At 38.6% G+C, this 27,846-nt stretch overlaps 1 protein-coding gene across 4 annotated transcripts in view; it reads left to right on the top strand.

Moving 5' to 3' along the window:
* Nucleotides 1-27,846, top strand: part of SMARCA2 (SWI/SNF related, matrix associated, actin dependent regulator of chromatin, subfamily a, member 2) — a 193,369-nt gene that overhangs the window by 70,189 nt on the left and 95,334 nt on the right. For 3 of the 4 annotated variants that reach the window (XM_021714085.1, XM_008061339.2, XM_008061337.2), the window contains 8 exons: nucleotides 1,274-1,340; nucleotides 2,040-2,150; nucleotides 5,324-5,566; nucleotides 6,980-7,093; nucleotides 16,545-16,652; nucleotides 17,537-17,623; nucleotides 21,815-21,861; nucleotides 24,441-24,607. In XM_021714085.1, coding sequence (XP_021569760.1) covers nucleotides 1,274-1,340; nucleotides 2,040-2,150; nucleotides 5,324-5,566; nucleotides 6,980-7,093; nucleotides 16,545-16,652; nucleotides 17,537-17,623; nucleotides 21,815-21,861; nucleotides 24,441-24,607 — 944 coding nt within the window. The remainder of the gene's footprint in view (nucleotides 1-1,273; nucleotides 1,341-2,039; nucleotides 2,151-5,323; nucleotides 5,567-6,979; nucleotides 7,094-16,544; nucleotides 16,653-17,536; nucleotides 17,624-21,814; nucleotides 21,862-24,440; nucleotides 24,608-27,846) is intronic. The other variant, XM_021714086.1, reaches the window with a different exon arrangement.

Below are 27,846 nucleotides of genomic sequence, written 5' to 3'. Positions count from 1 at the left end.
AAAGATTATACACTTTTTTTTTTGAGTAGAAGTTTCACTCTGTCGCCTAGGCTGGAGTACAGTGCACACTCACAGCCACTGCAGCCTCGACGTGCTGGGCTCAGGCGATCCTTCCACCTCAGCCTTCCAAGTAGCAAGAACTACAGGCACACACCACCATGCCCAGCTAATTTTTTGATTTATTGTAGAGATGAGATCTTGCCAAGTTACCCAGGCTGGTGTCGATCTCCTGGGCTCAGGCAATCCTCTCAACTCGGCCTCCCAAAGTGCTGGGATTATAGGTGTGAGCCATCGTGCCCGGCAGATTATGCACTCTTAAATCTTTCTTTATTGTATGTTTTAAAGTAAAACATAAGTCAAAGTCATAACTATGAATTTTTGTATTAAAATGACCTCAGCATATGCACTAAGGTTATGTTTCAGTAAGTTTGATGAGGAAGGACAGTCTTTGCTGTTTACCATTACATCCTCAGTGCTTCTCTCACTGGGTGTTCTTAGTAGGTCTTTAGTGGACACCCTTGAGTGAGGGAATAATGGTCCATAACCACCCTCCCTGGGAGTTCAGGGTTTCTGACTGTGGGTGTCAGGTTGCAGCTTTATTCACTGTGGTCTTGCTATAGATTGGTGCTGACACAACAAACTCACACCTTGAGTAAGAATAAGAATCTTGTTTTTGTATTTTCTTGAAATTTTGCCTAATAAAAACCATTTGTAGACCTTTTTATATGACGTATCTGTATCTATAATATTTAGCCATCTTTTGCATTTAATCTGTATTTTGTGTTTTCTTACTCAATGTTATGGTAACACTTTAAGGGTTTTTTTAAAAAGTCCTTCAATATTTCTTCTCCTGCTCCCTCTTGACAGATTTTTTTTTAATATTTTCATATGATTTGGTAATTTCTTTTTTCTGAGTTAACTTTTTTCTGAACTTACATGGCTGTTTCTAAAGATTCCCAAAACCACTCTGATAGCTGCTGTTTTTCAATACTATATTAAAATTTAGTTTTTTTCCACTCTGTATTTATATATGCTTTAATTTATTCTTAGGAGATTTTTTTTAATGAACCACAAACAAACTTGTCATGCTTTGCGGCAGCTAATTTCTAAGTTATCACCTATTCCCACACCTTTAAAATAAATATGTTGTTGAGATATTTTGTATTCTCTAGCCCCTTTCAAGGCGAGACATGAAAATGACTAAGAACATCTTTTAACTGCTGATTTTTATACAAATGTCTTTTTTCTGTACTTTTTTTTTGTTGTTCTATAGGACTCTATCTAACTGGACATATGAATTTGACAAATGGGCTCCTTCTGTGGTGAAAATTTCTTACAAGGTTTGGAATGCTGTATTTATATATAAATGTGGAAAAGCAAAAAATAGACCCTATTTTCTTCATTCCATATGCACATCTGTGAACTGTACTTGGTTGTAAAGTTTTGTCATGTACATCATGTACTAAACCGTGAGAGTTAATCATCCCAAGAAGATTACTGTAATAAACCATAATTACTTTCAGATAGTGAAATCCAGAAGAAAATTGTTAATTATCATATTGCAAGGTTTCTGATGAGAGTAATACAAATGACAAATATTGCACATTCTGTGTGCTGCTGACTGGCTTACTGTGGGCTGCTACTGGGCTGACTGTTCCTGCAAAGTCAGGCAATTACCCAGGCACCCGGGCTGCCTGCTGCACGCTCCCACAGAAATGGAGGCTTTCAACAGAGCAGCAGGTTCTCTACTACCACAAGGTCGCAGTTATTTCCTTTTCTCTGCCTGCTCCCCCATATGCGCCCTCCCCCCCCCACCCCCCCCGAAGTCTTGGGTGGGGAAACCTTCCTAGAAAGGTCTGAAAAATGTCAGGACATATGTGATTTAGCCAAGACTTCTTCATGAATAATGGATCAGTATATGATAATGTGAATATGTGCATTCCTCAGTCACATGTCTGGGCATCATTAAGCTACGAATAGTGAGAACTCATACGCATGTACTTCCATTGGGTAATAGAGATATTTTTCTTCCCATTCAGGGTACCCCTGCCATGCGTCGCTCCCTTGTCCCCCAGCTACGGAGTGGCAAATTCAATGTCCTCTTGACTACTTATGAGTACATTATAAAAGACAAGCACATTCTTGCAAAGGTATGTTTTTAAAACATTCTTTTTTTCTCTAATTATGGACCATTGCTGTAGAGCATGAAGTATTGCTCAAATTATACTCAGTAGTATAATTTAGTCATTAGATGGCTTGTTTCTTTTTTATTTTTCCAAAAGTCTAATACATTATATTTTGGACATTTGTTTTAATTTCATGCATGCAATTTGTGTGTGTGTGTGTGTGTGTGTGTGTGTGTGTGAGAGAGAGAGAGAGAGAGAGAGAGAGAGAGAGAGAGAGGGAGGGAGAGAGAGAGAGACTGATCCTGAGCCTCTTATCTAGCCTTTCATAGCTAATGAGTTTACATCTCTTAAAAAAATTCACCTGGGTTTCTTCTGCAACTCTTTTCTCTCCAACAGCCTTGAACATGCTCGGGAAAGAAATAATTGTTTTTGTTGCCCTGGGATATTGTCAGAGTAACTTCATTCCTCTTGTGCCTCTGTCTCTCCAAAGACAAGGAGACACCTCTCCATATGGTGTCTACCATATGAACATTTACCCGAGTTGCAGCTTTTGTGGTATTCCTGTTTTAGGTTTTTTCTGGTGAAATAATAGGCTATCATTGTTTCAGTTTCTCAGGACTGTTTCTGTGACTATTTATTCAGAGCTGAGAAAAAGTTGTCTCTATGACCTACATGTTTCCTAATTTGTATGTACTAAGTTGTCCTTTAGTCACAAACGAGAAATTTTCTTCCCATTGATATCATCTTGTCTCCTAATATGTTCATGTAGAATGATGGAAGCACTATCTTTCATAGAACAAATAATGAAAATACAAAAAAATTTTTAGTAACTTGTTTTACCTCATGGTGTTTTGAAAGTACTGTAATCTGAAACTTAGTTATGTCCAGAATTGAACAGAATCTCCATTTTGGGGTCCGTTCTATCTCTGCATTAAACCTTTGCTCTGGGAACTGAGACTTCCCTTCATGGCATCACAGAAAATAGCCTAAAGGAAATGTGTTCCCAGAGGAGGTTTAATAATTGAGATGGCACTGGCAATAATACTGTGTTCCTACTCATACTCAGAGATGACTTTGGCAGTGTCAAAAATGGTGTGTTTTCAATATTACTATGGGAATGTATTTGTACATTTGAGAGCGTTTTTCAAAAAAATTCATGTGTCTTCTGCATATGTATTTAAAAATTCATCGGAGACGCCTGGTAATGAGATGCATTGCTTTTATTTGTTACTGAAGAAATGGAGTTGTAGAAAGGGGTGGTAATTCTTTCCAAGTGGAAGACCTAATTAGTAGTAGACCCAATAACAAAAGCAAAGAGCTCTGATTCCTTGTTTATTATTTTATAAGCTAAATTAGGCAGAAAAGTAGATTTAGAACATTTATTTAAATACATGTTTGTCTGTGGGCCTCTTTTCATGCTATTGGTATGTCTTGGGCAGTTGATTGTACAACTTTAATTATCCTATTTTTTTTTTTTTTGAGTTGGAGTCTCACTCTGTCACCCAGACTGGAGTGCAGTGCATGCTCCCAACCACCGCAGCCTCGACCTGCTGAGCTCTGGCGATCCTTCCACCTCAGCCTTCCAAGTGGCCGGAACTACAGGCGCGCGCTACCATGCCCAGCTAATTTTTTATTTATTGTAGAGATGAGGTCTTGCCAACTTGCCCAGGTGGGTCTCGAACCCGCGGACTCAGGCAATTCACTCACCTCAGCCTCCCAAAGTGCAGGATTGCAGGCTGAGCCACCGAGCCCGGCTTTTAATTATCCTTAAACACTGTTCTTAGAGGTGGTGGAGGAAGGAAAAAAAAAATCTGGTAATTTTGTTAACCTGTAAATTCCAGCCTGATTGATGAGTTTATTCATTTTCCCCCAGCATGACTGGTGCTTCTAATGAGGAAGGCGAGGACTGTACAGAATACTTTTCTCATCTCTCTTCTCTCTCTAGGAGCTTTGCAGCAGGATCTGGGGACATCTGAGCAACAGATGTTTTTCTTGGCCAGTGCCACTGTTTTGTAGAGAATGGATAGGCTTAGTGGAACATTCCTTATTGTTCTCATTTTAAGAAACTGAGCAGTGTCTTAAGAGGGCTAAAGGGTGAGGCATGAGAGAGGAATGGATCTGCGTAGACTTAGGAAGGAGGATCATGCCCTAAGCATTCTGAACTTTTTAAGTGATAGTGATGTCGGAGGAGTATGTTGTATTTAATTTTGCACTCTTGGAATAAATGGAAGAATGACATTTTTGTACTACCCTCTCTGCCAGTGAGTATATAACCTTTCATTTTAGATAAAAGAGGTGTACTAGACCTAGCAGGTAAGATTTGTGTGTATTGAGGAAACCTGGTTATTAGACCTGATTTTTTTAAAGGAAGCAGGATGTCCAGATTTTTATGTGAAATATTCCAACTTTTAAATGTTAGCAACCAGTCCAAAGAAAACAAAACACTGAGCCAAGCCCTCAAGGTAGTAGCCAGCCAGTATAATAGAAAAGAAGGCATTAAGCCAAGAGTATCTTAGCTATAGATACCTGCTAATGTCATCTCAAAAAAATCAGTCATTGCCTTCTGCTTCAAGTAGACACCTATATTCTATGCCTACCATAAGCCGAGGCAGCCTGACTATGACATAGGGACAGCTGTCATGACGCAGTATTAATAGAAGGAGCATTGGATGGGGAGTTGTAGGATTCAGGCACAGGATCAACCGTTTCCTTCTGGACCCAAGTCTTCTTCTTTGTAAAAGGGTGATTTGGAATCCCATGATCTGTATAGAACATGGTTGCTTTAACATTCCATTATTACAAGATGTCTTACGTGATCTATCAGGCATGGAAAATAGTCTGTTTGTTGAGATTCTTTTATCTTAAGGAAAATCATACGGTGACATGTACAAAGTATGGATTTTTTGGTTTTCCACACCACCACTTGCCTGCAAGTACAAGGGAGAGATTGGTAGTCGTGTGACACTGCCAGAGGAGGGGGGAACGGGGGACACATAACACCACAAAGGGCACCTGATCCTAAACCAGGGGAAGTGAGGACCAATTGAAGGCCCAAACTTCACCTGCACATATATTACTTATGTACCCAATCCTGACTTGTAACCAACACCTTTATAATAAAATAAAGTAAAAAAAGAAAAGAAATAGTTGTATTTTCCTTTGTTTATTACATGCTGGTCCTTCCTCTTGTGTTTTAGATTCGGTGGAAATATATGATAGTGGATGAAGGCCACCGAATGAAGAATCATCACTGCAAACTGACTCAGGTCTTGAACACTCACTATGTGGCCCCCAGAAGGATCCTCTTGACTGGGACCCCGCTGCAGAATAAGCTCCCTGAACTCTGGGCCCTCCTCAACTTCCTCCTCCCCACAATTTTCAAGAGCTGCAGCACGTTTGAACAGTGGTTTAATGCTCCATTTGCCATGACTGGTGAAAGGGTACTGGTCTAACTTTTGTTTTTTCCACTGCATGACAATGAAATGAAATGAAAGGGCCTAAAGCTGAGAACATTACAGCCACAGAAAACTCACAGGGTGGTTTACAATGGCATTTATTTTATGAAGCCAGTCAGGGGGTAGACATGGTCTTGTTCCAGGGTTATTTTCCCCTCTTAAGAAAATAGACCTAGTGGTGCGTGGGGCATCCTAACCCCTTTGTCTTTTGCCAGCATGCTTGCCAGGCTACCAGAAAATGTTCTTGACCGTGGAATGCTTAACTGCACTGGGCCACAGGGACAAGGAACATGGGGGTATTTGTTGAATTAATTTTACTAGACCAAATCAACGAACTAAATGCAAGCTTTAAAACAAATCTTTTCCTTGTTATAAACTTGGACTTCCCTTTGAAGTATTTCCACATAAAGAGTTTGTGTGTAAAACAGAACTAGTTTACTCTAATTTTTTGCACACTGTTTTTTCAGCTTTTAGAATGAATTTCAGTTTGCCGTGTATATACAGACCCCTCCTGGAGTAGCCACTTTCAAATTTCTTATTACCATTCCTTCAGCTGTTTTCTCTTAGAGCTCACTTATGAAAGGAAGACATGGGCCATTGCAAGAAAAAAAACGGGCACATGTCATTTTGATTAGTGGTTCCTTAATTATAGGAATGCAAAGCTACAAATGCTTTAGGAAAATTTATGTTTAAGCTATCTATCCCTTTCATTGTGAGGTACTTCATAGGCACATTTGCCATTTGTCAGTAGTTAAGTCATTGGCTTGCCCATTTGTAGAAAGTAGTGGCCCGCCAGAGGTTAATAGGAGAAGAAGAGAGAGAAAGCAGGGAATTTTATAACTAGGATTAAACTTGAACCAGATCAGGGCTGAGAAAAGGAAGGAGTTAAGGTAGAGACACTTGGAGATCCACCAGCGTACACTGGATCTACTCTTGTTCTTCCTCTTTTTGTGTTCAAGCCCTTGTTGTCTCTATGTGTTTCTGTGTCTTAGGCAACGAAAGTGAAGGGCCTAACTTAAGGCTTCAACATTAAGTAGGAACACATTCACTATTGCCCCTTTTCTTCTGTTCTTTCTTCACTCAGCCTTTATTGCCAATCATACTCCACAACATTTGGGGCTTTTAACACTGCTGATGTAAAACTGGTGACCTCTGGGCTCTTTTCCTCAGAACTCAGCATTAAGGCAAAGTTACCTATCTAGACACCATTTTATGACCTCTTGGTAGACAGGTGGGAAGAGAATTCAGAGGTGTACATGACAGGCATAAACCTGGCTGTAATTCACATAAAATTTCAAGCGTGCATTGGGACATAAGTGTTACATAAAGCTTTGTTACATGAAACACCCTTTTATACAAAAAAAAAAAAAAAAAAATTCATGTAAGTTTCTCTTGTAGGTGGACTTAAATGAAGAAGAAACTATATTGATTATCAGGCGTTTGCATAAAGTGTTAAGACCATTTTTACTGAGGAGACTGAAGAAAGAAGTGGAATCCCAGCTTCCAGAAAAAGTATGTTACCAATTCAAAAGTCTTTATTTTTTTCTCTTGCAGATATATTTGAAGTATATGACCATGAAATTGTGTTTCTAAAACATCAGGCTCATATTGTAGTTATTGGCATCTTGAAAATTTCTTAAAGTGCTTTTTTGTTTGATAGGGCTAGAGAGAAAAGGGAAATTACACACTTTCGGCCTGATTTCCAAAAGCAGATTTTATAAAATTTTCAAATTCGTTGTCTCATTACATTTTAATTTCACACTTCTTTCTTTAAGTTACTGACCTCACTGAGTTCCCTCTTGCAGGCACTACAGAATTGTTCTGCTTGTAAGTTAAGTAAGGATTTGACTTTGGGACTTGTATCATTATTGAAGGACATAGTAAACATGTCTAGATTTCCTGGACGTTTACTCAATATTTGATGTTTGTGATGTTACCACTCTGATAGTAAGTCAGATAGAGTTACTGCAAATTACAGAAACATCACCTAGTTATTCTGGGACATGATTTTTGTCCCACACCATGGAAATTAAGTTCCTGTGAACATTTTAAGCAAGTATTTTTCAGGTTGCTTTTTTGGAAACTGCATTTTCAGTGCTTTCGAATATTTTTTGGGCTCTTAGAACCGTGTTTTGGAGTTGAATCTGGGTATTAGTTTAATATGTTTATAATCAAATTTTAGAATCACATACATTTGAAGTCTAGGTTTTATTCTTTTAAAGATAACTTAGAATTGCATACTATTTGTCGCATGAGATATTTTGATTTGAGTTTTTTCTTTAGAAGAGCCAATTCTGAAATGTCTTATTTTTGCATGATTGTGGTTTTTTCTGGGTAATGTCTCTATTTTCGGACAGATTGGTTCATCCTGTTCATCTTTAAGTAGGAGTTGGCAAGATGGTATACAAAGTTGATCAGTTTGCTAAGAGAGAATTTTATTCCCTAATCCTTTATATGTTAACAATTGGGAAAAATATTAAAAATAAAAATGGTTTTTATACCATATATATTTCTGTGAACATCTAAATATTTAAGTATTTTACTTTGCTGGTGAATGCATCTTGAGTGCTGACTGATATTGATATTCCCTTTGACTTTCTATGGCCTGGGCCTTTGGGTAACAACTTTTCAGTTCAAGATGGAGTTTAGTTACTGAACAGCTAAACTAGTCAATGAGTATGGTGGCTATGTGGTTACCTTGAACTACTTCTGAACATACTGTTACGGCAAGTTATAGAGATGGAATGTTGAGAATTTTAATTTGTTCTATAGTTTTTTTCTTTAGAAGAGGTAACAAATAAAATGCAATTAACTGAAGCCCTTCATTTATTCATTTCATAAAACTTCTTAATCTTGTTTATTTATTTCCATGACTGGCTAATATAGATAGATTTTGAAAACATACTACAATTGAAAGTAGATTTTGTTTAAGAAAATCCATTGTAGGAAAATCCGAAGTTTTGCAGCATAAGGATCATGTGGTGATTAGCTACATCACAAAAGAATTATTTGCTGTATGAGAGCTTCCTGAGTACTCTTGAGGATGATAAATATTTTTTAAAAATATATTTTCACTCAGGTTGTCAAGAGTATATCTTCTGCATAAAGTTTACTTATACTCATTAACACCCAGAGTATTATAGTTGAGGTGTGTGAAATACTACGTGTGTGTGGTATTATCTATGGATACTTTTATAGGTATCTATACCTTTAAAGGTAACCATGTTACCTTTTTCTGGGGACAACTTGGTGAAATCACAGGCAGTGTTTATCAGAGTAGTCAATGGATCCCTACCATGTTCTCCGTCTCTCACTGTCTGAACTGGCAAGTTAATTAACCCAAATGGGTCTTAGTGTTCTCATCAGCGAACTGGAAAATAAATGATATCTGGCTCATAGAACTGCTTTGAGGATTAGATGGATGTAGGGCTCATAATACTATGTCTCACATGTGGTAAGTGCCCAACTAGTGAGAGGTACTTCTACCATATTCCATATTTTCTTCTCATGTTTCTATCATATTCCTTATTTTCTTCTCGTGTTTCTGTTTCTATCATTAATGGAAATTCCATCTTCCTATTCACTTCAAGTTTTCTCTCACTCTTCTTTTGTCTTTGCTATACTTTCTGTAGCCCTCCCACATCTCTGTCCCCCTAAATCTCTCAAAGGGTTTGTGTATGTGGCTGTCGTTGATGTGGCTTGGCCAATGTTCATTTTCTGCTTCCTCTGCCTTTTTAGGATGTTTTATTTTTTACCTGGGGAAGATTGGAAATTTAAGGATCATCCTTGGGTGTAAGGAGGCTTCTTCTGCTACCACCTGCTTATAGCCACAAACAACATATGTCTTACTCAACCTGTATAAAAAAATCCAGGAGTGAATTATGGCAGATGGCAGGAAAAGGCTAAATACTTTTGTAGCAGTAATTCTCAAATGTTTTCATGAAAAAAAGAATAAGTGCTGGACGCAGTAGCTCATATCTATAATCCCAGCACTTTGGGAGGCCAAGATGAAAGGATTGCCTGAACCCACATGTTCAAGACCAGCCTGGGTAACTTGGCAAGACCTCATCTCTACAATAAATCAAAAAATTAGCCATGGTGGCACATGCCTGTAGTTCCAACTACTGGGAAGGCTGAGGCAGAAGAATCACCTGAGCCTGGGGGACAGAGTGAGACTCCAATTCCAAAAAAAAAAAAAAAAAAAGTTAGGAAAGTATTCTATTTTGTTGTTAAATGTACATGTAGCAAAATTCACTTCTTTTGGCATATAGATCTATGAGTTCTGACAAATGCATTGAGTTATGTTAACCATGCTCACAACCAAAATACAGAACAATCCCAACACCCACCCCTCCAAAAAAATTCCTTAACAGTGTCCCTTTTTAGTCAAAACTTACCTCTATTCTTAGCCTCGTGTGGGCTACTAATCCTCATGTGGTTCTCCATCCGTATTTCTTTGCCCTTTCCAGAATGTCATATAAATGGAATCAGACGTAACCTTTTGCATCTGGTTTCTTTCATTCAGAATAATATGTTTTAGATTCATGCAAGTTATTGCATGTATCAATAGTTGGTTTATTTTCATTGTTGAATAGAATGTTATTATACAAATGCACCACAGTTTGTTTATCTACTTAGTTAAGTGACATTTGGGTCGTTTCTGGGTTTTGACAATTATAAATCGAGCTGCTATAAACATTGGTACAGGTTTGTGTGAGAACATAGGTTTTTGTCTCATTTGAGTAAACACCAAAGCATATAACTGCTTGGTCATATGGTCGATGTATACATAGATGTATAAGAAATGTCTGCACTAGTTTTTAGACTGTCTGAACTACTTGGTAGTCCCACCAGCAATAAGGGAGGGGGGGTACTAAAAAAATCTATGCACATTTTTAAGACATGTTATCTATATATTACTTTCCGAAGTTGAATCAAATTACATTAGCAATGTGTAGTATGATGTTCACTCAACAGTGCTTCCACCATTTTATTTGACTGTCCTGCATGGTGACGCTAGCATTCAATTAATGCCATCTTTTGAGTAACATCGTCCTTAAAATGTGTATACATATTTTTGGTACCCCCTGTGTATGACCATTCTACTTCTTCCACATTCTCATCAGTACATGGTACTGTCCATTTTCAACATTTTTACCATTTCAGTAGGCATGTAGTGGTATCTTGTAGCTTTGATTTGCGTTTCTCTAATGCCTAGTGGTATCCAACAACTTTTCATGTATTTCCTCAGGTAAAACTAAAGCATGTATATAAAGGCCACAGTTTGATGAATGCAGTTCTACTGCAGAGGAAAATTAGTTTTAATATTAGTCTAGTGAAACACCTAATGAGCAAGGGAATGTGCCGCCCCCCACCCCCAACCCCTATCACCAAACTGTTGGCATAAAATCCATTCCTTGCCCTCAGGAAAGAATGCCAAATAGAAAAGAGGTTATATTAAAAAAAACTTATGCTAAATGAAAATTGATTTTTTGATTTAGCTCCCATTTAAGGTTGTCTGTGTTGACTCTTTTTTTTGTTAACTCATATCATCAAGAACCAACTATACTTGTAATTGGCTGTGTATATATTGATGTCTAAATATGCTAAAATGTGTATATAATGCCCAAGGTTAATTAGAGGTTGACCTACCTAAAATCAATCCTGATTTTTATATAATTTGTGTAAAACACCAAAAATACTTTGCTTAGATGGGTAATTTGTATATTTACCATATCAATGTCTGGAATGCTTAGTATATTTAATCATTACTTTTGTTCCTTTGTCATACTTTAGATTCCAAAACCCGGGGCTTTCGTAAATTGAAACATATTGTTTAAAAAATCTCAGTTCACAACGTGGTGATATATCATACACAGTATGTTCCAATAATACATCCTGTTAGAAGGGAAATTATAAATGAAGACTAATATTCAGGCAAAAACTATGAATAAAGCTCAAATACTTCTACAAGGTTATAGGAGAAGAGACTCTGGACTATTATGAGGGTGGACCCCCCCCCCAGAAAACCAGAATTATCTTTTGGAGGGTGGGTCTCTTGTACAGGCTTCCCCCACTAGGTAAGTATTCTAGGAACCCATTGGCATCAGTGTTCCAGCTAGCATTGCTATGAGAGGCTGCATTCAGCTTCAGCGAATTTTTTTTTTAGAGATCTTTTAATGCATTTGCCCATTTCATGATGAGTGATTTACCAGCGTGCCTGCCCACTCTGCACTGTGTTCAGCATTTTTTTGACCCAAAATGGCATGACCCCTGTCCCTACCCTCCCTATTCACCCGATTCTGCACTGAGCAGCTTTTTTTGGTTCCCTGGATGAAAAAAGTCCTCAAAAGGAAACGTTTTACTATTGTGGAAGAGGTGAAACAAACAAATACACACACACAAAAATGGCAGAAGCACTAAAAGGTGTCAAAATTGATGCGTTCAAACACTAGTTTGAGCAGTGGGAAAACTGTCTCTATAGGTGTATTGCATCAAACAGAGAATATTTTGGTGTTGGAAATTTAAGCATGTAAGAATAAATACACAATTTCTGTAAGTGAATTTTGGATTTGGGGGGGTCCCACCTTGTATAATTGCCCAATTTGCCTACTTGGAGGGACCAATTAGGTCATTTACTAACATAAGAAACCTTATGGCAATAATTACCAGGTACATGAGGTCAGCACCTCAGTTTTACAGACAATGACTTCAGCAGCTCTCACAAGACTAACTTATTGGGAGAATCATCCCTGTTAAGATTTCAGAATTTTTGGGCAACCCCCTCGGGTCCCCTCCCACTGTGGGAGGCTTTCTGTCCTCTCAATAAATCCTACTTTAAAAAAAATTTCACAAATTTCATTTGCTGTAGCACCAGTATATTTTGAGGAGCTTTCACATTAATTCTCTAAACAGGTGCCATCACATTTTTGGGGGGAATGAACTTATACCCGACAGAGTTGAAGCATGATTATTATAAAAAACTCCACTGGCCTTCACTGTTGGTCAATGTGTCTACTTCAGAGTTGTTCAGTCCGTCCCTTTTCTTAACCTGTACCTATGGACTGACTGTTCTGTGCATTGTACTGCATTCAGACTGGGTGGAATGTGCAGGGGCTTCCCCAGCAATGCGAGACAAGTGTGAGAGGTCAGCAGTCTTGGCTATGGAGATGAGATCTACTCACACTCTATAACAGTTTGGCAATGAAGGCAACATCATATAGCTCATCAGAATGAGTGACCTAGTCAACACTCAGCTTTTTTAAGGCAGAGGTCTCCAGGGTGCACACATGGATGTGTTGTGAGAGGGGTGCTTACTAGTAATCTACTGGGAGCGCAGGATGACATTAGACCAACAGTGTATATTTGTTTTTCTCTTAAATATTAAAAAACCCTTTATTAATATTTACCATAAAGATTGGCACCAGTACCCACGTGTAGGTATGTATGTATGTCAGAAAGTCGGTCATGTGCCAGGAATAGACTGTATAGGTTATCCCCAGGGGAAGCATGAGAGAGGACCTTCATCACCCAGAGCATCTGACAGCCCATTCATTCTTTCCACCTGGTTCATTTACTTTCTACCTGTGGTGAGGTATTATGCGTTTCTCTGTACCCAGATAAGGGGATTTAGTATGATCTGATTGTAACTGAACTAACACCTCTGGTCCCTCGAAGGGCTTAAAAGGATTCTTCAAAGGAGTACAGGTTGAAAACAAGGTGAATCATGTAAGCATAGAAGAACAAAGGAGAAAAGGCCATCCCGCCTCTTCTCTCATTTCTAACATGGGTTTTCATCAGCTGCACCATGGAGTAATTGGCTTGGAATTGGCCAAAAGTACTAGGTATCACCAAATTGGTACCTTGAAATGTGCATGTAAATCAACTGCCTTTAACATTTACCCATGTCCCAAAATAAACGTGTATCTTGAGACATTAATATTAGTGCACACATATAGTAATTTGTAAATAAGTATACAGACATATATTGGGAAAATATGCTTTAGCATGTCTTCCTGATAAAGGAATGCCATCCAGAAAGCTTACTGACCAACTTTGTTTGAGAAAAATGAAAGGGAAAGTTACGTTGGCTGATAGGGGAAGATGTTATAAAGAGCCCTCAAGGTAGAATAGGTTTTAGAAAGGGATGCCAAGACTAAAGACATCCTAGCCCTGGAGAAAAGTATGAAAACAAACCAAACAGCTTGGAGTTGTTTGGGAAGTTTCCAGGAGCAAATATACAATATAGCTGTGAAGCTTATGACAATGATTTTGATCATGTATATCAAACCAGCTTCTATTATCCTCTTATCGTGTGAGAAGGGAGCCTTCGCCTCCCAAGAGCAGCTGTCAGATCCTGGAGAGCAGCTTGCCTCTCTGCTGGTTGACCACTTTGAGGATACTTTGCATCTCTGTCTCCATGACATCGTCATGTATACCTCCTGCTTTCCAAACTCCTTTACCTCCAACCCTTAGCAGCAGCTGGCTGATGGGGCGTGGGTTGAGGGTTCTGTCCCTCATTCTGAATGTGCCATGCACTAATACACAAGTGTCAGCCATTCCTTCTGCATTCAAGAAGGTTTGAACCAACCAGCAGGGAGGCTCAGGTGGGGGTGAACCTTGGCAGATCTAGGAAACCTGAAAGTCTCCTTGGTCAATCTCAGCATGGAGCTTAAAAGGGTAGACTCTGTTTCAAATCCACTGAATAGCTGTAACATTTTGGGCCAATAGCTAAACCTCTCTAATGCTCAGATTCCTTATCTGTAAAATGAGATTAACTGACTATCCCAATAGAGTTCTTGTGTGGATTGAATGAGAAGAGGAATATAAAGCGCTTGCACAGGGCCTGGTACATAGAAAGAGGTCAATAATATTTGTCCTTGAAGTCATTTTTGTCATTATACTTGTTAAGTCTGAAGTTGTTTAATCTTTTTCTTCACCATTATCAAATTTTGCTGAGAATTAGCAGCTCTTGAAAGAAATAGGATAGTGGAAATCATTTCACAATGTATGAGTATCTCAAAACATTACATTGTATACCTTAAATATATACAATTTTTGTTTGTCACTTATACCTCAGTGAAGCTAAAAAAAATGAGATATTTATTTATTTACTTACTTACTTAATTTATTTTAGTCAGGGTTTCACTCTGTTGCTCACACCAGAGTTCAGTGGATGATCATGGCTTACTGCAGCCTCGATTTTCTGGACTCAAGCAGTCCTCCCTCCTCAGCCTCCCAAGTAACTGAGACTACATGCATGCACCACCGTTCCTGGCTAATGCTTTTATTTTTTGTAGAGATGAGGCTTAGCTATATTGCTTAGGCTAGAATCAAACTGCTGGGCTCAAGTAGTCCTCTCACCTCATCTTCCCAAAGTGCTGGGATTACAGGCATGAGCCACAATACCTGGCCAATTAGCAATTTTTTAAAAAGTAAAAGGAGAAATTCTTTAAACATATAACATGATCAGATGTCTGAAACACAAAGCCCACACTAAATGCAAACTTCTTTATTGAACTTGGAGATTTTTTTTTCCATGCTGACCAAGAAAGTCATTAAAAACATATTTCTGGTGAGTTACTTGCTCTTCTGAACTTTTCTGCAAAAGAGCAAGTCTTTCTCTAATTTGATCTGATGCATCAAAACAAGTGGCCAAAGACTATTAATTGTGGTTCTATCTGACCTGACAGGTTCCTTCCAAAGCAACAATTGAATGAATATTCAACTTCTCTTCATCTGTGACCTTCTCTCCCTGACTTTCAGAACTGAAAACAACCCGATCATTTTAAATCAGTTTATTAAACATTAGTCAGTTTGCTGATTTACTTTTAATCACTTTCTGTATATTTCTTGGCATTAATCTGACATTTATGAAAATTGCACATTTGTATCCTTGGGGTTTTTTTAATAAAGAAAAACAATAATAGAAAACAGTCAAGGCGGATTTTGTGCGTTAATAGTATGACAAAACATTGCAGGTGTGCAAAAAGCCCTGTGCACATGAATTCCCTTTAACTGTTTTAAGTTGAATTTTTACAGTATTTCAACTGGAAGCACAGGAGACTTTGGCTTCTTGTGGATGGTCGGAAGGTTATGTTCAGTTGTGGATTAATTCCTCTCCTCCACGTGTTGTCCTCACTAAGTCACTTCTCAAGAGCAGAGGTTAATGTTAGTAACCCTAGGGATGTTATAAATCTCACTTTAAGACTAGTATTGGGCCGGGCACGGTGGCTCAGCCTGTAATCCCAGCACTTCAGGAAGCCGAGGCGAGAGGATTGCCTGAGCCCAGGGATTCGAGACCAAGCTTGGGCAACAGGTGAGCCCTCATCTCTAAAATAAATCACAAAAATTAGCCGGATGTGGTGGCATGCGTCTGTAGTTCTAGCTACTTGGAAGGCTGAGGTGGAAGGATAGCCTGAACCCAGCAGATCGAGGCTGTGGTGACCATGAGCATGCCACTGCACTCCAGCCTGGGTGACAAAGTGAGACTCCAACTCAAAAAAAAAAAGACTAGGATTGGGAATAGCCACATGTGATCATTTAAAAATTGTTTTACAAAGAAAATCATAAGAAACTAGTCACTTACTGCTTTTACTAATCATACTTTACTGTTCATATGAAAGGGCATATAATTGGAAAGCAGATGATATTAAAGTACCCTATATTGAGCATTTTAAAATTTGAATTGTTTAGAAGCCATTCTCTCTGCCAAGTTTGAAACCCAGTCAAGAAATTTCAGAAAACGTAAGTGTAGCTTCAATTACATATAACCTTTCGAAAGTCCCACCAGCATAGTAATATCTTTCTTGATCACCCCTATCCCACTCCCCACTCCATGAATCCTAGAAGAGGAAAGAAAGATACCTTCATGCTTCCAGGAGTGTCACTAACTCAACAGTCTTCTTAGAACAGGCGCTTTCTCTCCAGTGCTCTTGCCTACTTACTGTTTTCTTTTCCCCAGGTGGAATATGTGATCAAGTGTGACATGTCAGCTCTGCAGAAGATTCTGTATCGCCACATGCAAGCCAAGGGGATCCTTCTCACAGACGGTTCGGAGAAAGATAAGAAGGTATGTTGTGGAAGATGATGCAAATTAAGGTGCTGTGGTGTGTCTTCTCATGGCTGTTAACGCTGGTTTGTTAAAGTAAATTAGTGGGGCTCTTTTGTAGCTACTGTAGCTGCCAAAGAAAATCTCTCATTCTCTTAACTGCATTGGGGCAGGGAGAAAAAAGGAATATGTTCATATAACCAGAATGGTTAACTCTGATCATGTCAATTCTGCAGCAAATATATTCTGCTTAAGTGTGAGGTGGCATTTTTAGAAGGTTTTAAAAACCAGTTTCACAGCCGGGCCCAGTGGCTCAGCCTGTAATCCCACGCCTTGGGAGGCTGAGGTGAGTGAACTGCCTGAGCCTGTGGGTTTGAGACCCGCCTAGGCAACTTGGTGAGACTCATCTCTACAATAAATCAAAAAATGAGCCAGGTGTGGTAGCACACGCCTGTAGTTCCAGCTACTTGGAAGGCTGAGGCAGAAGGATCGCTGGAGCCCATCAGGTCGAGGCTGTGGTGGCCGGGAGTGGCCACTACACTCCAGTCTGGGCTACAAAGTGAGACTCCAACTCAAAACAAAAACCAGTTTCACCCCTTGGACATCCATTCTGTGCTTCTGTCTTCCAGAATCCTAGGAAGTAGACAATCATGCCACAAAGCCATCAACCGGACATAATTCCTTAAGGTTTATTTTTTGGGTAGGATAAGTTAATCATGAGAAAGATGTTATATCAAACTCAGAAACTGCTATATAATTAAAGGAGCTTTGAACCACAAGGTGTATAGGTTACTGAGAAGACCTATGGCCCTTTGTCCTTTCTATAAGAAGCCTAGTTTTTAAAAATTAGAAATGTATGATCAATTAGTAAATTGTTCAGTTTGTCCCTTTTCATTTGTCCTTAGGGGAAAGGAGGGGCTAAGACACTTATGAACACTATCATGCAGTTGAGAAAAATCTGCAATCATCCTTATATGTTTCAGCACATTGAGGTAAGTCTGTGTTGTGTGTCTTGATCCTGATTGTGCTAATTATACTAATGCTAGTTTAAAAAAAAAAACAAGATACAGAAAACGAAAAACAAACAGGTGCTTAAAACATGTCTGTGAAAGTTGAAGTGGAATGATCTGATAGCTCCAAACACACAATTAACAAACATGAGTTTCCTGGTTATGGGTTCACATTGGCACCAAGCATTTGAGCATATGGAATTTTATAACCAAGAGTTTAAAGTGGTGAGACAGTGTAAGCAATGGCTCATTATGTGGCCTTGGGAAAGTACTGTGAATTACCTTGTTATGGTGGGAGCTCTGAAATTGAAGATAATGATAACTACATTCAGCTTCTTCAGAAGGATGCTGTGACAAATATTAAAATAATGTATTTGTAACTGCTAAAGAGAAAGATGTCCTTAGATATTTTCTTTGTAAAATACACTGGCTTTAGTCTGTTACTTTGGTTTGTATTTTTTCTTTCTTGATTCTGTCATGACAAATCTGTACTTTTAATCCTGATGCTCAGGTCTCTAGGAAGCTATTTTTAGGGGAGAGGACATTTTCCAGCCTGTTCACTGCATGTGAATAAGTTTCCTAAATTGACAGTGTTTCACCCCAGTAGGAGCAATTGACTGGAGTAGGAGTGAAAAGGAGCCACAATTGTAGTCTCCCATTTTTCAGTGTTGCTGCTGAAGCAAATGGTACTGGTGGCAATTATTTCCCAGGACAGTACCTACTTGCTACTGCAAAATGGACAGGAAACAGAGAAAATCACTGCAGGACTCCAATGTCTGCACCAATTTATTTGAAAAATAAATAGGAACTTACGGAAAATTAAGACTTAATCACAGAATAAAAATTGAGTTGAAATAGTCTTGATGTTGAATTTATTTTTTCTCTCCCTTATATTTGACAGATGCACTTGTTAGTTCAGTGTATTGCACACCCTATGCCTATACTAGAATCCTGTACAAACAGTGCTGGGGAATTGGAAAGATTCCTGATGCTGCTTTTAAGCAAAAGCAAGTCCATAGGAGAACATATCTAGAGAAATTGAGTATCCACACCCATAGGGGAGAGTATCCATAGACAAAGTGGAAAGTATCTCTAGTCACAGGGGAGACTGTGGACATAGGGACAGTACCCATAGACATTGGGGAGAGTATTCATAGACACAGGAGAGAGTATCCGTAGACATACTCTCTGTATAGACATAGAGGAGACAGTATCCATTGAAATTGGGGAGAGTAGTAATGGACATTGGGGAAAGTATTCATAGACATCAGGGAGAGTATTCATAGACATATGGAAGGAGTATTTATAGAAATATGATAGATTATTTATAGACATAGAGGGGAGTATTCATAGACATCACGAAGAATATCCATAGACATAGGGGAGAGTATTTATAGACATAGAGGATAGTGTGCATACACATAGGGAAGAGTATCTGTAGACATTTGAGAGAGAATTCATAGACATCATGGAGAGTATCCATAGACAAGGGGAGAGTATTTATAGAAATAGGAAAGAATATATATAGACATGGGGGAGTATGCATAGACATAGTGAAGAATATCCATAGATATTGGAGAGAGTATCCATAGACATCAAGAAGAGTATCTATAGACGTGGGGGGTGTTTATAGAAATAGGGGAGAGTATTTATAGACATAGAAGGGAGTATCCACAGACCTAGGGGAAAGTATCCATAGATGTAAGGAAGAGTATTTATAGAGGAGAGTATTCATAGACATTGGAGAGAGTAGCAATAGACACAGGGAAAGTATTCATAGTCATAGGGGAAAATATCTATAGCCATAGAATAGACTCTCTAGGTGTAGGGGAGAGTACGTATAGACATGGGAAAAAATATCCATAGACCATGGGGAAGGTACCCATAGACATAGCAGAGAGTATCCATAGACATCGAGAGGAGTATTCATAAAAATAGTGAGGAGTATTCATAAGCATATGGGGAAGTATTTATAGACATGGGGGAATATCTATAGATGTAGGGCAGAGTATCCGTAGACATAGGATATGGAAAGAGTATTCATACACACGGAGGAGAGACATATAGTTATTGGCAAATCTCTTGACAGTTATTGATCAGAGACAGTGTGTGCAACTGCCTTTGCTGCTTTTTGTTTGTCATACACCTTTGTTCATATTAAATCATGCCAGAAGCTCAGTCTCAAAGTTGGTCTCACTGCCTCCCTGGGGATCTTCAAACTAGAGAAATGAAAACAGTATTTTTAAAATGAGGCTGATACCCAATTTCATCACCATCCATGTATACCTCCCATCTCTTTGGTCTTCACAACCCTGCTTGGAGACAGGGACGAAATCTAATGGGGAGCATAGGCATGGTTTAATGAGTGGAGTTGGGGTCTTGGTCATTGCCCATCCCATTCATTTTGCCTCAAAGCAGCATTCTGAGAGGCTGGAACCTACTGTAAATGAAGAGTATAACTGAGTAGAGTGGAGCCCAAAGGAAAACATCTGGTCCCCTTAGAGGGAAAGCTGCAGCAGTCTAGGGAGGAGGGAAAATAGAAAAGGGACACAGCTGGTGGCTAATGTGAAGGGGTGACTTGCTTTCCATCCCCATGAATCATCTCCATTCCCATAAAATTGGAATGGAGAGATCACATGGATAACAGTCATATATGAGGAGGGACACATACATACAAAACAAGCAATTTATTCTTACATGTTTATATTTCAGTCACCTTCAAAGTACTCTACGTTTGATGCAGTATACCTATCGAGTCTCTTTTTCCACTGCTGAAAGCATTTTTGAACTTGTCGATTTTGATGCCTTATTTTAGTGCTTCTGCCATTTTTTTGTTTCACCTCTTCCACATCGGCAAAACATTTTCCTTTGAGGACTTTTTTCACCTCGGGGAACAAGAAAAGTCTCTCAAGTCAAGATCAAGTGAATAAGGAGGGTAGGACACAAGCATGATGCTGTTTTTGGTAAAAGCAAGCAAACAACAATTTAAAAAACTGCTGAACACTCAGGGTGGTGTGGGCAGGTGTACTAGTAAATCGTCTATCATGAAATGGGCAAATGCAGCCAGGCTCGGTGGCTCAGCTTGTAGTTCCTGCGCCTTGGGAGGCTGAGGTAAGTGGATTGCCTCAGCCTGCAGGTTCAAGACCCTCCTGGGCAACTTGGTGAGACCTCATCTCTACAATAAATAAATAAATAAAATTAGCCGGGTGTGGTAGCACGCACCTGTAGTTCCAGCTACTTGGAAGGCTGAGGCGGAAGGATCGCCACAGCCCAGCAGGTCGAGGCTGCGGTGGCCAGTCTGGGCGACAGAGTGAGACTCCAACTAAAAAAAAAAAAAAAAAGAAAAAAAGAAAAAAAAATTAAATGGGCAAATGCATTGAGAGAATCTCAAAAAAAAATTCACCAAAGCCGGATACAGCCTCATACAACAGCACTAGCTGGTACAAAGGGCCCGCCCTTCAAAATAATTCCATTTTGGGGAGTCCCCCCTCATATCTCTCCCTCTGTATCAACAAGAGGGAATTATGGAATCAAGTTCTGTGTTCTAAAAGTAGAAGCCAGACACTGATGAGTAGTGTACATTTAGGACCTTATTTATAATACAGAAAAGCACAATGTGAGAAGGAAATTAGGATTTCATCCAACTAAGAATTACTTTGTATTATACAATTGCCATTATTTTTATGACTAAATATTTACACAATATGAATACTTATGCTTACATATTAACTAACTTGCTTGTATTGAGCTCTTCTTCTGAGCCCCTTGAGGGTAGATACTGTTGAGCGTGGCTCCCCAGAAACAACTACTGTCTCAGTTTTGGACCAGTGGATGTTCCATCACTGTTTAATCAGTGAACTAACCGTGGCATCTAAGTATGAGGGTCCAGAAACCTGAAACAACTCACAGGATGTATTTCTGGTAGAACAAAAGTTTGAACTCAAGACTCTGAGTTTCTGGTTCCTTCTATAATGAGTATGCTCAGTCATTAAGTATTTTGTTTGTTTTAACTGTACTCTCAAAATAGATAGGATAACCTCACTGAAAGTTATCATTAAGTTAATACTTTTATTCTAAAGAAATGACTTTGTGACCCTGAATTGTACCCCATCTTTAAAATAAAATAAAAATTTAAAGAAAAAAAAGAAATGATTTTCTTCTCTTCTTTTAAAGGAATCCTTTGCTGAACATCTGGGCTATTCAAATGGAGTCATCAATGGGTAAATCTTATTTTTTTCTTCAAAAAAATAACGTTGTTGATCTTACCTAACCTCTTTCTCTCTTCATTGTTTCTTACCATACAAATACTTATTTCCAGCCTTCTCAGCCCTTCATGCTCCTCTGTGGCGGTACAGAAGTTGTTAACCAAAATGATATCAGCATTCTTTTTTACTTTACTGGCATAAATTACTACTCACCCTGAGCAAGTGGCTATTCAAAGGACATAGATCTCATTTAATGGACTTAATAGTATCCTAGTGTTCTAAAAATGTTGAAGCTTCAAAGGGTTGTTACTTATAATCAAAAGTGTAGCTTGGGATTGAAGAGAATTTATCTTATTAAATTTCACATTGATATTTGACATTAACATGCATGAGAGGAACTGTCTCATCTGTTGTGAATGTGTACAATTTTATAGTCATTTGTCGGAGTATGGTCTGTAAAAGAAACATTTTTCATTAGCAATGGATATTGGAGAGAATCTTGCTTTGCAACAACAACAAAAAATGAATGTTGCATTGACAGAAAGTCTTTGTTTCTCATGTTTTACAAATTTTAAAGATTTCTTATTAGGATATAGGTGTCATTCTTGGATCCGAGGGCAGACAGTGTCACTGGGTTATGAATCACAGACTGGAACCCATCTAGAAGCAGTACCACTAAGCTCTTCCTACTTCTTTTTCCCTCTCTTTCCTCTGGGTTCTATGGTCACTCCTGCTCCCATCAGCTTGGCCAGGGTTGTGCGTTGAAAACACAACTGCAGGGGGTATTTGGAGGACAATTCTCAAAGCAGGAGATGGGTATAGGAAAGATAAACATTTGAAAATGTGTCTTTGGCTGGGCATGATGACTCATGCCTATAACCCCAGCACTTTGGGAGGCAGAGGCAGGAGGATTCCTTGAGCCCAGGAGTTTGAGACCAGCCTGGACAACATAACAAGACCTCGCCTCTACAAAAAATCAACAAGTTAACCAGAGGTGGTGGCAAGCACCTGTAGTACCAGTTACTTGGGAGACTGAGGTGGAAGTATCACCTGAGCTCAAGAGGTTGAGGCTGTGGTGAGCCGTGATTGTGACATGGCACTCCAGCCTGGGTGACAGAGTGAGACCTCAACTCAAAAATAATAAAAAAGAAAAGAAAAGAAAGAAAGAAAGACCAGGAAAATATGTCTGTTGGAAATAGCACATTTCGTGTCAGAAAGTCAACTACCAAATGATACATTTCAGTGTTATAGACTGCATATGCACTGGTGAATTTTCCAAACAACATCACCTAAAATTAAGTTTTAATACTATTACATGGTCCTCTTGATAAAAGTAATGAATTATAGATGATAAAGGCCTTACTTTAGCCCCTCTCTATATCCTAGAATCCTCCCCATTTCATTCTTATACTGCTACAATAGGTCAGAACTCTTGTCCCTTCCTCAGGCTATTCATGGTGTCCGTAAAAAGATATGCCAGCCCTCACCACTCCCATTTAAAATCCATCAGTGACTTTCCATCATACTGAAACTAGCACAATCACTGCAGCTAATAGAGTCCTGCCGTCTCTGTTCCCACACTACCCTTGTACCTCTCCTCATCTCTCCATATTCTCTCCTCTCTTCTGTTTAAGCCACACCCACCTTTTTTTCCTCTTTACCCCTTGGGGCCTTTGTGTGTGCTCTTTCCTTTCCCTGGAATCTCTTCTTCTCTCCCCCCCCCCCCCCGCCCCCATTCTTCACCTGAATGCTTTTTACAAAAATAATTATTTCAGGTTTTAGCTAAAATGTTATCTCTTCAGGGAGGTCGCCTCTGACACTGTAAACCAATGGTAACAAACTTTTACTGTAAAAGGCCAGATATGAAATATTTTCAACTGTTTCTGGGCCATAAAGTCTCTGCCACAGCTGCTCAACTCAACTACTCTAGCACAAAAGCAGCTCGAGGTGGGTGAGTGAGCTGGCTGTATTCCAATAACTTTATTTACACAAACAGGTGGCTGGCCAGAGCCAAAGTTTGCCAAACCCTGTTCTGATCTAAAGGAGATATCTATCATGTGTTGCTATGAGTTCTCTCACTGCAATTTGCTATTTTTCTTTATGGTACTTATCAGAATTTGTAGCTATCCATTTTAAAGGCAAACTCTATTTTGCTTATCATCATTCACATCCAAAATTGTGCTTGGTACATAGTAGGTCCTCATTAAGTACTAAATGAATCTTAAGTGCCCTTAATTAAGAATTCTATATGTTTAATAAGCAGAGATTTCAATAAATATGACATATATATGTGTATATGTGTGCGTGAGAGAGAAAGACTGTGAAGTATTGGAAACATGAGAGTTTCTTTTTCTTTCTAGAATCTGTCATCATACCTAGCAAATACAATGCAGTCTTTGTGGGGTTTATATGCGCATATTTTATTTTTCTACTAAATAGTCTCATACTTTGAAGCTGATATTCATTCTTTCATTTCTGAGTTACTCACTGAATGTTTACTATGTACAAGGCACTATGTGAAAATCAAAGCAATGCTGGATCTTTTGAGAAGACAGCAGTAATACTGTCTTCTTGTTTTGCATTTTGGGGTTCAGGGCTGAGCTGTATCGGGCCTCAGGAAAGTTTGAGCTACTTGATCGTATTCTGCCAAAACTGAGAGCGACTAATCACCGAGTGCTGCTTTTCTGCCAGATGACGTCTCTCATGACCATCATGGAGGATTACTTTGCTTTTCGGAACTTTCTTTACCTGCGACTTGATGGTAAGTGTATAAAGTATTAGGCTTAGAAGCCATGCTACTGAAAATGAAGGGATCGTGGCACTTGGCTTCAATCTCAGCCAAAAAGAAGGGGTAAAATTAAAGAAACTAGTGGGTAGGGTACAGTTTTTCTAGATAGCAGCTTTTTTTTTCTTATAGATGTGGGGAACAATTCAGGGTTAGGTATACAAATGAACAGGTAAAGTTTGGGGCTCACTTTGGTCCCGACTTCACCCTTATTGATTAAGTGCATCCCCCCTCCTTGCAAATCCCTTTCTTGTAGTATTATGATAATTATTCAGGCTCTGCTTATAAGTGAGAACATGTAGTACTCAGTTCTTTGTTCCTGTGATAGATCACTCAGTATTATAGACTCTAAGTCCATCCAAGTTGCCGCAGAGTTCATAATTTTGTTCTTCTCTATGGCTGTGTAATATCCAATCCTGTATATGGGATTTTTTTAAATAGCAATCTTTTACATTCTTAAGCTTTAACTAAGCTGACATCATTTGCACAAGCTGCATATCCCACATACAAACCAACAAAAATTAATTGAGAACTACTATGAATACCAAAATTAAATTAAAACTAAATTAAAAATTTCAAATCCTTCTTACTCTTTTTTTTTTTTTCCTTGAGTCAAAGTCTTACTCTGTCACCCAGGCTGGAGTGCAGTGGCAAACTCACAGCTACCACAACGTTGACCTGCTGGGCTCATGCGATCCTTCTGCCAAGTAGCTGGGACAACAGACATGCACCACCAAGCCCAGCTAATTTTTTTTTATTTCTTGTAGAGATGAGGTCTCACCATGTTGTCCAGGCTGGTCTAAAACTTCTGAACCCAGGCAATCCTCCCAAAGTGCTGGGATTATAGGCATGAGCCACCGCACCCATCCCTCCCTTCTAGAATTGATTGTACCAATGTGTCATATAGGATATGTTGACAAGCTTTTAACTTTTTCTGTTAAGTCATATTTTAAGGGAATAAAGGCTATGTCACTTCTGTTCTGTATATTGTAATCATTCATTTGAGGTTGTATTAAATTATCATTAAAGCCTCTCTCTTTTTCTTAATAAGACATTTCAATATATTATATTGTTAAGAGATACGACTCCATTATTTCCTGGATTTTGCAAGCTATGTAACATATTTGCCTGATTTTAAGAGTGAAATATATATACCATGTCCTAAAAATTAGTAAGAAAAAATATGAATGGAAGAAAATCTGATATTAGGGATATTCCCTAAATTACATTATGACTTGGATACCAGTTATAATATATTAGAGATCAAAAATGTCAAAGTTTTTACACTATGGCGGGGAATAAATATAGCATTCAAAGAGTGTTAAGTAGAAATAAGAGCTAACTGACAACCTGGATGCTGTTTAATCCCTGAGTACAAAAGAGTAGAGTACTACTAGTGCCAGTTTTTGTCTAATGCAGTATTCATTCATATTATTGTTGAATGATATTTAAAGTTTATGTTCCATTAAAAGACTTTATTTTCAGTCCAACATATTTTTTCCCTTTTGCCCTTGTATATATAATTGGATATATACCAAACTCAAACTTGCCATACATTCTCTTACTCAAGTTTTTAGGTGAATTCTCTTTATGGTCTGCCTCTTAGAGTACTATTAGTTTTTAAATTAATTATACTATCTGACAGCCTTGATTATTTAAAACCCTTTTACCTCTCCCCTCCAAAGTCACTGGAAATCAAAGAATGGTGAAGGAAATATTAATTCTGAATTCATAAATACAACCATAGTATCTATAGTTGGTCTTCTTTGGCAAATCTCCTCTACAGTGTCTTCTCCTTTGACTTGACCTCTGCCCCCTGGCAGGGGAAAGTTATGCTTTCTTTCTTCAAAAGATAAACCTTCCTTTGCCTGCTATTCAGGTGAGCAGCAGCCAGGATTTATTCTCCCCAAGTTGACAGCCCCCCACAGGTGTCCTACATAACTATTATTTGCTACACTGTAACACGTCATTTTGAATCTCAACTCTCTGAGGACTACTACATTGGAATATTTGAATCTTCAGAACTAAAACAAATCGCTCTAATGATTTCCTGCCAGCCTGAGAGATTCTCTTTAATAGTCTGTTTGCTGCTGTCCTTATTGTTTTCAATAATAATAGTCATGGCAGGTAACATTTATGGGGCACCTACTACATGTGGGACACTAGGGAAAGCACTTTGTGTCCATTGTTGATTTTTCTCAATAAATAATGTGCTGTTGTTCCTGTTTACCAACATACCGTTATGATCCCCCACTTAACAGTTAGAAAACAAAGATAAATGGTGAAGCCATGTTCTAAATCGGATCTCTCTGATTCCACATTAGCTCAGTTTCAGCACATCCAACAATCTATACCTCATCTCCGAAAATACAAGTTGCTTCTCTGTCTATAGCATTTAAAGGATGAGTTTGGACTTACTTAAAATGTTTTAAATGATTAATTTAAAATGACCAGGCACTAGAGATACGAGGTGAATAAACCACTCACTGTTCCTGATCCCAGATCTTTCACCATGAGGTTGAAGGAGATAGTCAAGCAAGTTACATAAAATGTCACAGATGCAATTGAGAAGGCTATACAGACTTCTTTCCATAAGAAGCAGCAGCCATTTATTTTGGGGGTGGACAGAATTGATGGACAATCAATATACATACGCTTCCAACTGTACCTCCCACTACCCCACACCCCCATTACCCGATTGTTAAAATGACTTCAGATTTTCATTGCTGCATTTGATATTTCAGATTTTGACTTCAGAGGAAAAAAAAATCACTTGATGAATGCTAAACAAATTTTTTCTCCAAAGATTATGGTTGCATGAATAGATGTAGCTAATACTTCATTATAGTATTTGTTTTCCATAGAAGTGATTTTTGGATGGGAGCAAGTGGTGAAGTTTTCTCCCAGAAGACAACAATTTTCCCAAAGCAGCTGAAACTAAGTTAAATTAGTAGTCATGCAAGTCTGGCAGTGTGTTCCTTCTGTCAATTCTGTAATTTTCAACACAGTTGCCCTTGCTATTAATTGTATTCTTATAATTGGTTTGTTCTATATCAAAGTCTGAAAAACCATAAAACTGGTATTAGTGTTGAGTGATTAAATTCTGTGCCATTTGCAAGGAGCATTTGTCTTTGAATAAACTCTAACGTGGAAGTTTGAATTTTGCCAAACAATGTCAAAAAGATTGCTGATGAACAGAAAAGATCTTGACTTGA

This window comes from Carlito syrichta, unplaced genomic scaffold (genome assembly GCF_000164805.1).
Source record: "Carlito syrichta isolate Samal-C Ts95f unplaced genomic scaffold, Tarsius_syrichta-2.0.1 Scaffold305211, whole genome shotgun sequence".
Lineage (NCBI taxonomy): Eukaryota > Metazoa > Chordata > Mammalia > Primates > Tarsiidae > Carlito > Carlito syrichta.
Note: the sequence above shows the minus strand (reverse complement) of the source record. Positions and strands in the feature narration are given on the sequence as shown.